The sequence below is a fragment of the Hesperophylax consimilis genome, chromosome 22 (genome assembly GCF_061612785.1).
Source record: "Hesperophylax consimilis isolate HC1 chromosome 22, BYU_Hcon_1.0, whole genome shotgun sequence".
Taxonomy (NCBI): Eukaryota; Metazoa; Arthropoda; class Insecta; order Trichoptera; family Limnephilidae; genus Hesperophylax; species Hesperophylax consimilis.
In genome coordinates, this window is record NC_142857.1 from 23,488,824 (window position 1) to 23,502,189 (window position 13,366).

The 13,366-nt window shown below is 35.1% G+C and overlaps 1 protein-coding gene across 1 annotated transcript; it reads right to left on the minus strand.

Annotated features, from left to right (window-relative positions):
• Window positions 1-1,676: 1,676 nt before the first annotated feature.
• On the minus strand, window positions 1,677-13,230 carry LOC149413274 (phosphoglycerate mutase 1-like). The gene is made up of 5 exons (XM_089645202.1): window positions 13,027-13,230; window positions 11,036-11,268; window positions 5,904-6,095; window positions 3,468-3,540; window positions 1,677-2,532 (listed from the first exon to the last, which is right to left on the minus strand). The coding sequence occupies exons 1-5, from the start codon at window positions 13,124-13,126 to the stop codon at window positions 2,366-2,368; spliced, it is 765 nt and encodes a 254-aa protein (XP_089501328.1). The 5' UTR covers window positions 13,127-13,230; the 3' UTR covers window positions 1,677-2,365.
• Window positions 13,231-13,366: the final 136 nt, after the last annotated feature.

Sequence of the window (13,366 nt, forward strand, 5' to 3'; positions counted from 1 at the left end):
TACCCTTTATCAAGCTATCTTCAGCGTTTCGGCAAGGTGTTATCTTTATTAACAGACTTTTCTGGCAGTGATGTTACCCTTTATCAAGCTAACCTCAGCGCGTCAGCAAGGTGTTATCTTTATTAACAGACTTTTCTGGCTGTGATGTTACCCTTTATCAAGCTAACCTCAGCGGGTCAGCAAGGTGTTATCTTTATTAACAGACTTTTCTGGCAGTGATGTCACCCATTTATGTATAGCTAACCTCAGCGCGGACTTTTCTGGCAGTGATGTTACCCTTTATCAAGCTAACTTCAGCGTTTCGGCAAGGTGTTATCTTTATTAACAGACTTTTCTGGCAGTGATGTTACCCTTTATCGAGCTAACTTCAGCGTTTCGGCAAGGTGTTATCTTTATTAGCAGACTTTTCTGGCAGTGATGTCACCCTTCATGTATTACTGCAAGCTAACCTCAGCGCGTCTGCAAGGTGTTATCTTTATTAACAGACTTTTCTGGCAGTGATGTTACCCTTTATCAAGCTAACCTCAGCGCGTCAGCAAGGTGTTATCTTTATTAACAGACTTTTCTGGCAGTGATGTTACCCTTTATCAAGCTAACCTCAGCGCGTCAGCAAGGTGTTATCTTTATTAACAGACTTTTCTGGCAGTGATGTTACCCTTTATCAAGCTAACCTCAGCGCGTCAGCAAGGTGTTATCTTTATTAACAGACTTTTCTGGCTGTGATGTTACCCTTTATCAAGCTAACCTCAGCGCGTCAGCAAGGTGTTATCTTTATTAACAGACTTTTCTGGCAGTGATGTTACCCTTTATCAAGCTAACCTCAGCGCGTCAGCAAGGTGTTATCTTTATTAACAGACTTTTCTGGCTGTGATGTTACCCTTTATCAAGCTAACCTCAGCGCGTCAGCAAGGTGTTATCTTTATTAACAGACTTTTCTGGCAGTGATATCACCCTTTATGTATTACTGCAAGCTAACCTCAGCGTGTCAGCAAGGTGTTATTTTTATAACTAGACTTTTCTTGCAATGATTTTACTCTAACGTTAATACTGTAAGCTAACCTCATCGCGTCAGCAAAGTGTTATTTTTATAACCAGACTTTTCTGGCAATGATTTTAACCTCTATGTATTACTGCAAGCTAATCTCAGCAGTCGGCAAGGTGTTATTTTTATTACTAAAGTCAGGTCAAGTCAGCGGTAAAAAATTTTTGACTTTGATTTACTGAATTAATTTTGTCATTCTACTTTTGCTGGTGCGTTATCAACATTGATGTACATAGTCATATAGAAGTCCTGACTTCAGTCATTGACTAGTGAGGTACAAAAATAAACGTGAAATAAAGGAATTTTTTCCCAATCATGCATTTACTTACCAACTCAACCTTACCTAATATTTTACATATCTATTCAATTTGGTTTTATCCACTCGAGCGTTGGGTTTTCAGTTTTCGATTTGGTTAATTTCATTCCTTAAAATATTAATATATTTCAAAATATTATATAATGAACTGCTTATACTACTGATTGAAGCCAATGAACGCACTTAGATTTCACCAACTATCCCATATTTTTAAATCTGCCATAATACGCTAAGAATTGTTTGAGTGGTTATAACTCTTATAAGGTTGCATTATTAATATGTTGGTGTGTATTTTTTAATAAAAATTATGCAACAAAATTTGTGTTTTAATATTTTTTATTCGCCTTTGAATGCATGCATATTTTCGACAACCAAAATAAAATATCAAATCAATAAAAATTACAAATAAATTAGTTATAATAATATTTTTAAATAATGCAATAGATCTAACCTAGTGAACACTAGGTTTACATTGCACTTAAAGCTTACACAATATGTTCTTTGAAACACTGAAAAGTGTTAATTTTATCAAAAAGAAGTTTGGCATAGTACTTGTTTTGCTTTTTGACAGGAAAAATTAGGACATCTAACCACAGAAACTCTCGACACAGTATCAAGTAACATTTGAACAACTAATCTTGCTGACAAAATATGGAACAACAGACAATATAGCTGTCAAACAATAAAGTGATTACCGAACTCTTGCTGTCAACTGTTGAAAAGATAGTAATCTTGCTATCAAACAAATTAAAATCAAAATCTGGCTGTCAAACAATTGAACAACAACAATAAAACCAGTTGTCAAATAATATATTGCATAGCAAATCTTACTTTCAAGACAGACAATAATGGCTTTTGCTGTCAGCCAACAAATCATCCAACAATTTTGCTGTCAACAACGAATATAAACAAAAAAATTGCCGTCAAACAATCTAACGACAGCAAGATTTGTGACATTACATATTACAAAGAGTAGTTGTTTTATGGCTTATGTGATGTGAGTGCGCTCACTTGGCCTTGCCCTGGGCGGCCACGGCAGCCATGGCCTTCTTGACCGTCTCCTCGTCACCGAGGAACTGCATGGACACCACGGGCTTGAAGTTCTCGTCCAGCTCGTAGACAAACGGAATTCCGGTGGGCAGATTGAGCTCCATGATGGCCTCATCAGACAAATCTGTGGATTGAAGTCATTCATATTTAACATTTTTTTTCATTTTTGACAAAGTCTAACCTAGAATTTTATAAGTCTAATATTCACGAGCGAGCATGTTCCGTCGGACATGTCCGTGCGTAAAATTTTATGAGAATACCGCAAAAGAGTCCTAACTGCAACCAACTGTATGGAGCCAGTGAGAGTATGGAATCCCCAAGAATGAAGTTAGTGGGATGGGAAGAAGATGGGGAAGAGGAAGGTGGTGGAGTACCTGAATATTCAGATCTGATCATTTCAAGCAATGTTTCAATTCTGAATGGTGGTCTTACGCCAGGGCGATACTGAGAGTATCTTCTTCCACTCTGGAACGTACTGCATGTATACTATATATTATTTTAAATGTATAAATTGTGAAATAACACAAATTCATCATATAAAATTTACTCATGCATACAGGGATTTGAACCTGCGATCTTTGGATGGCTAGTCGACAGCCTGACCCCTCGACCACGGAGGTAATTAGACATTCAACAGTTACTGGTGATTTTAGACAACGTTGGACCTAAATTCGACTAGGCAGGAATTAGCAGGTTCAAATTCAGTTACTGGTGATTTTAGACAACTTTGGACCTAAATTCGACCAGGCAGGAATTAGCAGGTTCAAATTCTATAACATCCTAGATAAGGAAACAAAGGAAGACATAGCTTGAAAGCGTGCTGAGTGTCAATGCCGTGCTACGACCAAACTGCACGAACTATCAAAGCGGCCGCCGAATGAAAGTTATGCGTTTGGTAGGTAGAAATAAAAAGTGGTGTGACACATAGATGTGATTTGCAGTAGTATAGGTGAGCGCGGTTTCATACTAATAATGGTTCATAGCCCTCTCCCCATGGGTTATGGTTACTTGGATATGTTCACCACATGTGTTTGTTTAGTTTAAAACTTGTGTACTCACTGTCCAGATGTTTGACGATTCCTCTCAAGCTGTTTCCGTGGGCGGCGATGATGATCTTCTTTCCTGCCTTCATCTGTGAATCAAGATAATAATAATAAATTCAAATTATAACATTTTACAATCCATGCGACATGGCAACGCGCATGTGCAAGTCAGATATTTCAACAAACTCGTGGTATTCGAAAGAGAGACTACGAAAACGCTGCGCAATGCAGTTGTGAACAATACTTGAAAGACAAATAATTATAAGCAATAATTAGTCATCCGAAATACTAATACAAATTGAAAATATCTCCAGAGTAAAAATAAATGCCGCCGACGGGAATTGAACCCGTGCCTTCTGATGTCCGGTCGGGTGCTCTGTATCCACTGAGCTATGTCGGCTTATTTCCAATCCGCCAAATGATTCAATATGTACTAGTACCTCAATCAACAATTACTGCTTATTATATTTTTTCACCTGTAAACAACCAACTTTATTTTTGTAGGAAAGGCTTTGTTAGTGCTAAATTTCTCACTAGATGGCGTCGAGACATATAATATCTTCATTTATTGGTGAAATAATTTTGACTTGTCAAATATTATTATTTTTTAATGATAAACTAACGTTTATAAGACAAGGTTTTATGCATAACATAAAGGATAACAAATAATTAGTTAGTTTATCATTAAAAAATAATAATACTTGAAAGGAGTGGATGATTTTGTGTATTTGGGAAGTATGTTTACGAGAGATGGAAAGGCTAATAAAGAAATTGAAAGAAGGGTGAATGCAGGAAACTCCAATGGACTGTTTTTCGTGCACACGTGCGCCATTTTTTATGACCATGTTTGGCGCTCGCGCACATGTGTGATCTCTAGTACAGTTCACGCTAGAGATTATCGTGATGGGATTTTAAAACTTACGCTCCGAAAAACGCATAAAGGAAAAAATCAGAATAGAGAATTCTCTTCACACCAAAAATCACTTATTATAAATTATTCATATGTAGAAACACTTCAGACACAAGAATACATAGTTTTTATAATTTTCAAAAATCATTTATTAAAGTTATAATGACTTTAAAAACAGGCGCGAACTAAATATTTCAATGCAGCTAAAAACGCCCGGTGATTGATCAAGCGTTCAAGGGCGAACGATGACGTCACTGTTGACCGGCCCGAGTAGATCCTGCAAACCGATGGCGGTGGCAGCGGCAAAGGTGTGACGTAGCACTTGTGACGTAGCGGTCAAGATGGCGCATGACCGTTTTCAGAGCCGAAATAGCACGCAATTTTTTAAACAACTACAAAAAATTGAAAATGCATTTAAAAAAAAAGAAAAAAAAGAGGCACATAATAAAATAATTATCTTTATTGAAATAAATTATTTACAAAATGCACGAGAATTCCCTATTGCTTGCGCTAATGTCACTTTAGATTCTACTGTTTATTTCTACGACAGTTCATGACTAATTTCCACGACCTCTATCTATGACAGCTTAGAAAATAATTTGTCAATGAATGTCAAAATTGATGGTTTGGACCAAGGCTACCCAACCTTTTTAACATTTGGGCAAAATTGACGATTTAAAAGTCACTGGCGGGTCACTGTGACTACTGACGGTTCCTATTTTTGTTACCTAAGCTTTTTAATGTCTTGTTTTATGCAACAAACAAATAAACATATTGAAATTTTATTGTCGTTTATTGAAATAATAAAATAAATAGCATCTACTGCCACATAACGAATCAACATTTTATGTAACAAAAATCTAAATCCAAGTAATTTGTACAATCAATATGATTTTTGACATAGTTTTTGTTTTAATAATTCTCCTATGTTAGGAGTCAGTTAAGATGTTGACAGTAGCAAAAAATCAGACATATGTTGCTCAGTTAGAGATGCGCGGTATTTATTTTTTACAAAATTAAGATAAGAAAAAAACTTTTCACAAACATACGTAGATCCAAAACTTCCTTTGGCACCAATTTCTAGAAATCTCCAAATTCTTCTGAAGAAGTTTCTAACTTTGAAAATGTTTTTCCTGCAAAAAGGTTTTTCAGTGCAGAATGATTTTGCAGATCAGTGAGTTCCAACTGTATATTGGCAGGATTTTTAATTTATGCAGCGTACTACCGGCTCCATTATATCATTCGACTTTATGTCCTTTGCACACAACGCCTCCTGGTGGATGATGCAATGATACGAAAATATTTTTCAATCAAAGTAATTTTTAAATTGGCGGGTATTTTGAAAATTGTTCACGCGGGCCGCTTATAATTCGTTCACGGGCCACAATGTGGCCCGCGGACCTGGGGTTGGGCAGCCTTGGTTTGGACAATGTCCATATGGAGCAGATGAACGGAGTGTAAGGAGAACATTATGACACGAAAGTGAATGGTAGAAGGAGTCGGAGAAGTAGAATAGAAGAAGGGAAACAGTTTGAAGGGTACCTGCGGAATAATGACATCATTCCAGTAGGGCAGTGTACGCAGGATGGTGAGCTTGAGGCTCTCGCACTTGGGGAACTCGTCCTCCTTGAGGCAGTCGGCGTAGCGGGGGTCTTTCACGATGGCATCGTAGTACGGGTGGTCGGGGGTCATCTCCGGCGGGGGCACGTCGAAACTGCGGCGCCAGATGTGCACCTTCAAAACAAAACAATTCATTGTCATTAAAAAAATTATGAATAATACACCTCTTTAACGAAGTTCGTTAAATAAGAACAACGGAGAGTGACAATATTGATGACCTCAAACCCATCGGAAGTTTAGAATTTAATAGTTTCAACTGAGTTCTATGCCATATCAAGAAACAGGTATTTTTTTAGATCATGAAAATAGTACAATAATTCTAACATAGAGGACAGATTTTAACCTTTCAGACCTTTGTTTTTAGAATTTTTTGGTTTCATACAGGTGTACATTTTAATTATTCTGTCGTTAACAATTATATTACTTTATTATTCTGTAGATAACTATTTTATTATTCTGTAGTTAACTATTATATTACTTTATTATTCTGTAGATAACTATTTTATTATTCTGTAGTTAACTATTATATTACGTCATTATTCTGTAGTTAACTATTATATTACTTTATTATTCTGTAGTTATCTATTATATTACTTTATTATTCTGTACTTAACTATTTTATTATACTGTAGTTAACTTTATTTAGTAGTAGTAGCTATATTATACATTTTTTTAACATTTTTATAAGAATATATATATAAAAAATAGATGTTGATTATATTCATAGTCCTCCTCACTAGGAGATCCTGTGCTGAGGGGGACTAGGTTTTGGATAAGTTATTCAGCGACTTCTATGGTATGACTCCATGTTTTGGGTAAGGGTTTCCAGAAACTTCTACGACGATGTTTTAAATATGCTAGTAAGTTCTTTTTCCGGTAATTCCTTAAGCCAAGATTTAATGTTCTTAATGCAGTTGTTTTTTGTTTTGATTTGTTTGATACTAAGTGGGAGTTTGTTATATACCTTTACTGCTAAAAATTCAGAGCTTCTTTGTCCAAAGGTAGAGTTACACTTTGGTATAGTTAGTATCTCTGTTTGTTTGGCTCTGGTATTATGAGTATGTGAGGTGTTTTCCTGAGAATTATTTTTGAGGTGTTGTACCAAAATGTTTTTGGCATAGATTTTCTGTATGCTTGGAACGTCAAATTGTTTAAAAATTTCTGTTGTTGATGTCCTTATGGGAACCTTTAGTATGGTCTTTATGGTGCAATTCTGAGTTACCTTCAGCTGTTTTATATGTTTTGATACTGCTGAGCCCCATCCTATTATTCCATATTCCAATTTGGAGTGGCATAAAGCATAGTAAACTCTCTTTAAATCCCTAGCTGACAAAATGTTCCGTAATTTTTTGAAGAAGTAGATGAGTTTAGTTAACTTTTTTGAAGTTCGATCAATGTGTGAATCCCAGTGTAGTTTATCGTCAATTTCAATACCAAGATATTTTATGCTTTTGGTTTGAGTTATAATCGAGCAGGAACATTGAGGAAATTTTTTTTGACATTCATGTAGTTTGAGTATATGCTCATTCATTGGTTGTCCTCTTTTGTTTTTGGAGAAAATTAAATATTTGGTTTTATTCACATTTAATGTAAGGGAGTTTGCTTTAAGCCAGTTTTGAAGAACAGTTAGGCCATGTTCAGCCTCCTTATATGTGCTTGTCCAATCTTGTTCATGGAATAAAATTACAGTGTCATCTGCAAAGCTCATTATGTTTCCTTTGATGGGAAGATTCATAAGGTCATTTATGTAAATTAGAAATAGTATAGGTCCTAATACGCTTCCCTGGGGGACACCGTACTTAATTGGTAGAGTTTTGCTCCTTCTTTTACCAATTTGTACAAATTGTTCTCTTCCCGTTAAGTAACTTCTAAGTAGGTTTAGGGTTGTTTCGGTTATTCCATTTTTTTTTAGTTTTAAATACAGTATTTCGTGGTCAATGGTATCGAAAGCTTTTTGAAGATCAATGAAAACTGCTAGGCATTTTTTGCCTTCATCCAATTTTCTAATAATTGTATTTGTTACATTAGCTATAGCGTCACCAGTACCCAGGTTTTCCCTAAAACCATACTGCGTAGATGATAATATTTTATTAGAATCCAAAAATGTAAGCATTTGTTTTTTTATAACTTTTTCTAATATTTTTGATAGTGTAGTTAAAATACTAATTGGTCGATAGTTTGATACATCATTTTTGGGACCGTTTTTATATATTGGAATGATCGTAGCAATTTAAAGACAAGCAGGAAAAATACCATTTGATATTGACAGATTTATAAGATACGTCAGTGGGTGGATTAACTCATTTTGTAGATATTTAATTGATTTGCTTGATATCAGTTCATTTCCCGATGAAGTATTTATATTTAGGGAGGCTATAATATTTCTTATTTCATCACTTGTTATCTTGACAATATTGAGGCTGTTTTCTTGATTTACATCGTCAATCCTCACTGTATTTTCGATAGTACTAATTGAATTTTGTTTAATTTTATTTGCTAAGTTTGAGCCTATATTGCAAAAATAGTTGTTTATAAAGTCAAGAAGTTTGTCCGGGTGTTCTGTAAAAGATGTGGGAATCTCATCAATGTTTAATTCCTTAATGCTATTGTCATTATGTGAGGCTTTAGCATTAGTTATTTCATTTATGATCTGCCAGAGTTTACGTGAATCATTATTACATTCATCAATCTTGTTTTTATAGAATGTTTCTTTAGCATAACGTATTACATTTTTACATGTATTACGATATCTTTTGTAGAATCGAAGTGTTAGGATATCATAAGGGTTGTTTTTGACTTTTTTGTGCAGTTCATCTCTTTTTCTGATTGAGTTTATAATATTCTGACTAATCCAAGGTTTAATGTGTAAATTTTTATGAGATAACTTTTTTTCTATGGTTTTGGTGTTTGATAGGATAATGTTCTGTAAAACTTCTATAAAATAACTCCAAGCAGTATCAGTATCATCTTTTTCCAGAAGGCTTGTCCAGTCATTCACTGTTAACTCGCATTTGACGTTTTCCCAATTTGTTTCAGACTTCGTTAGGAGTGATTTCTTTTTTTGGTTTACATATGTATTTTTTTTTGCAATAGATAGAATTATTGTATAATGGTCTGTCAGTGTGGTAGTACAAATAATGGCTTGAGTTTTTCTATTAGTTTTACAAAAGATATGATCAATGCAAGTTTTGCTTTCATTGATCATATCTTTCAACTATTATATTACTTTATTATTCTGTAGTTAACTATTTTATTATACTGTAGTTAACTATTAATTATATTACTTTATTATTCTGTCGTTAACTATTATATTATTTTATTATTCTGTAGTTAACTGTAATATATTTTTATTACTATTATTATTTAATGAGCATGCAGCATTCTGCCGATGCGCTCATATCTGATTTTACAATAATTTAACAGTAATTGAGTTGTTTTAAATTCAAAATAAGTCAATCCTTAAAAGTGGTATTTTTTAAATGATGTTCTCTTTAAACATGTTTGTCAAAAACTTGCACATTTCTTCAGTTGTGGTGGTTTCCATAAGAGACCGCATTATATCAGGAGTGCTTAAGGTTTAATTTATTTTATCATAATCTGCTATGTGATAGTTGGGTCTCGCCTACGTGCCACCCGGGCCGGAGGATCTGTTGTTATGACTGGCACTTACTTGTAAAGTTGACAACAAACATATATCGTCACTTTTGCCTGTAGGTGCTAGGTACTGAGATCTTCATCATTGCACGGGACTAAATCCAAAAGAGACGGGATATTGTTATCCCTGAATCTTGTAGGTTTATCTACCAATTGCCAATAGTTACTATTCAGGTACGTATTCTCAAATAAGGCCTCACGGCTGTTTGAATTACGCTCTTCTGTAATGACCATACTAGTTTGGAATAATTGAAGTCTCCAAGGATTATTATGTTTATCAAATCAGCTATTGAGTAAGAGATTTTTTGATGGTTTTGGTAAGATGCATTTGGTGGGCAGTAAACAGTAAACCAGCTAGGATAGTTTTGAGATGGCCTATTTGCATATCAATGAATAAAGCGTCAATTTGTGGGTAATTAAATTAATAATAAATTACCCATCTGAACTCATCAAATACATTTTTTTTTTTAATAACTTTATTGAGTAAAACCTCAAATTGTAATATTTAATTATTGAAGACAATATTATCGATTTCTCAACGAAACTCTGAAACAGAAAAATCAGAAAAGGATACGGTCACATCTAGGACTCAAACCCAGGACCCTTGCCCTGCCTTGCCTTCCTGGGTTCGAGTCCTAGATGTGACCGTATCCTTTTCATGAGTTTTCTGTTTCAGAGTTTCGTTGAGAAATCGATAATATTGTCTTCAATAATTAATTACATATTTTTTTAATTTCTTCTAGAAATATTTTGTTTTTGTATGTAATATTACTTTATGTTTGTGATAACTCTATGTTTGCTTCACACAAATGTAAATCGTTAACAAGCTTAGTCCTAATGAGGTTAATTTTTATGAGAAAAAATGTGATTTATGTATAGTGAGATGCAATAAATAAATAAGTAATTAGAATTTTATTAAACTGGGCTCAGATTGTCAGGCCTATGGTCCTTTTCTTTACATATATAATGTATCTGGAATTTCTGCATGTAGCCATGTTTCAATCACTATTGATATTGTTTTTTTTACAAGGTTTATTTGTGCAAGAACAATATCAAATTTCCGTGTGAGAGAGCTTAAGTTCGTATAAAGTATTTTTTGTATTTTTAAATTTTTATTATTTTGAATATAAAGCTTGGTATTTTCTATTTCTAACACCGTTTAGTTAATATTTCTAACTATGACTGTAAGCGAGACAACACGATTTCTATAAGACCATATGAGCTGTTCCGAGAAGTGAACAAATTAGCCCAAGGAGTTAGAGAATATTAGACATTATAATGACAATATATTAATTTGGTAATGTAAAACAGACGAGGAAAGCAATAAAAGCGTTATGCGAGCCAGAAGCCTCGATTATATAATCGCTACTGTTAGTTAGTTTAAAATAAATATTACACACCTGTTCCTCTCCGTACTTGGCGGAGGTCTCGGCCTTGTTGAGTCCAGTGAGGCCGCCGTAGTGGCGCTCATTGAGCCGCCAAGTCTTCTCCACGGGCAGGTCGCTCTGGCCCGACTGGGCCAGCGCAGACGCCAGCGTCTTCTGGGCGCGGCCCAGCACCGAGGTGTGCGCGATGTCGAAAGTCAGGCCAGCTTCCTTGAGGGCCTTGCCGGCGGCCACGGCTTCATCCCTGCCTGGACGGAGACATTAATAAAGTTTATTTTAATATAAAATGGCTCCAATACCCTAACGACTGTTGTTTTTATTGTTTCACAGAATTTGAACAATTCATCAAAGTTCAAAGTTGATTTTCGAGTTCTGTGGAGGTTCTATTTAATTTCTGTTATTATATCATTACTGGCCAGTTGTTTCACAAAACTGAAATAATAATATAACTTTAAAAGAACCTGAAAATCAACATTCCAATTTGATGAATTGTTCTAATTCTATGAAACAACCTGTCCTAAGCAGTGGAATTATTTTGTTTTTCATTATCTCCACACAGACTCTGAGGAAAATATTTTTTCTCAGGGCCTATGTCATCTTTGGGGATGCAGTGCGGAAGGAATTTAAGGAGAGGAAATTCTGGGAAGGAAAAAGGTATGAGGGGTGGGTTGGAATCTGAGGAACAGCGTGTCCAGGAGTAACGGAAGTATAAATCCAACCCTCCCACTGCGGTGCAAGGCGATGTTTCTGTAGAGATCTCCCTCAACCAGTCTCCCCCGATCCAGTAAACGCGTCCGCCGCCAAAACACGGACAAACCTCACCCCATGAACCCGGGCACACCTGGTAAGTCACCAAACGTATCGAACCACTTGGGGTGACCTATGGCAGAGGTCCAGGTTATCCAATAAATGGTTCCCGGGGCGGCGGTACCCATACCTACCTCCCAAATTGTAAATCAATGTAATATCGACATTGCCATATAATATACAATAATTGGCAAGTTTGTCCTGCAGGTCGGGAGATAAAACTGGCTGCAATGATGGAGATTCATCGAATACATAAAAAGATGCTCAATCTATACATGATGATGGAGATTCATCGAATACATAAAAAGATGCTCAATCTATACAGAAATGTATAAGAGTGCACGCGTCCCTTCTAACTTCTGACCGTAGATAGTTCATTCCCAGCATACCCACGATATAACGTGACCACGGGTACGGATGTAACCATACTTCTACATTTAATAATATTATAAACACACGCATACATTTTAGAAACAAGTGATCAATTTCAATATCAAGCAGTCAATCTTCATAATGATACCCCATCAAGACTATCCTAACCTAGACTATAGTTATTATATTGAGTCGCAGCCAGGCCCTATTTTACACTCTGAGGAGCTGTACTTACCTAATAAATACGGACCTCAACAAGTAACCAAACTCATAAGAGATATAATCCCTTCCAGTTGAGGATGTGATGTTAATAATAACAGTTTTCTGACTCTAACTCTTTCAAATATCTGACCTTCTTCCAAGGTCACTGCATTATTTTTGTACAAAATAAGTGGAGAAAAGGAATAAACTACTTAATTCTTTAAAATATCTGACCTTGTTCTTCAGAGGTCACTGCATTTTTTTGTACAAAATAAGTGGGGTTTTAGCATAATGAAATATATTATATCTGTAGTTTTAATGCCATGCAATCAATAATCATTACAGATGTTAGATTACGTCTAGCAATTTTGTAAAAAGTTATTTCAAACAAAATACCTGAAGCAGAATGTAAATAAAGGATACAATAAATTCTGACAGTTACATTAAAAAAATACATGTAATGTTGTAAAATTATTCATTATGTGTCAATTAAATAATTAAGAAATACGTAACCTAGCTCTCAGGTGTTATTATGCGTATTATACTTTTGTGAAACCTATAGTATTTTGCCGGAACTTGTTAGTAAAAGCACCCAGTAAAAATACTGAATTTTCATTGAAAATTACCTTTATCGCTGAGTTCAGCATCGTACCAGCCGCAGAACAAGTTCTTCTGGTTCCATTCGCTCTCCCCGTGACGGACCATCACCACCTTATACTTGGCCATGTTAGAAGATGAAAAATTCTAAAAATTTAACCGCGAAGAAGTGTACCGGCAGGGAGCTGGAAAATTTTACAATTTACGTAAAAATTATTTGACTTTTCTGACCTTCAAAGGTCGTAGAAAATGTTGCCACATATCTACATATATTTTTTAGGTTGTTCAATAATCAACATTATTTTCGCCATTTATTCGGCGGTACTATTTTATATTCTATTATTTAATTTCAAAGAAATTGTTATAACT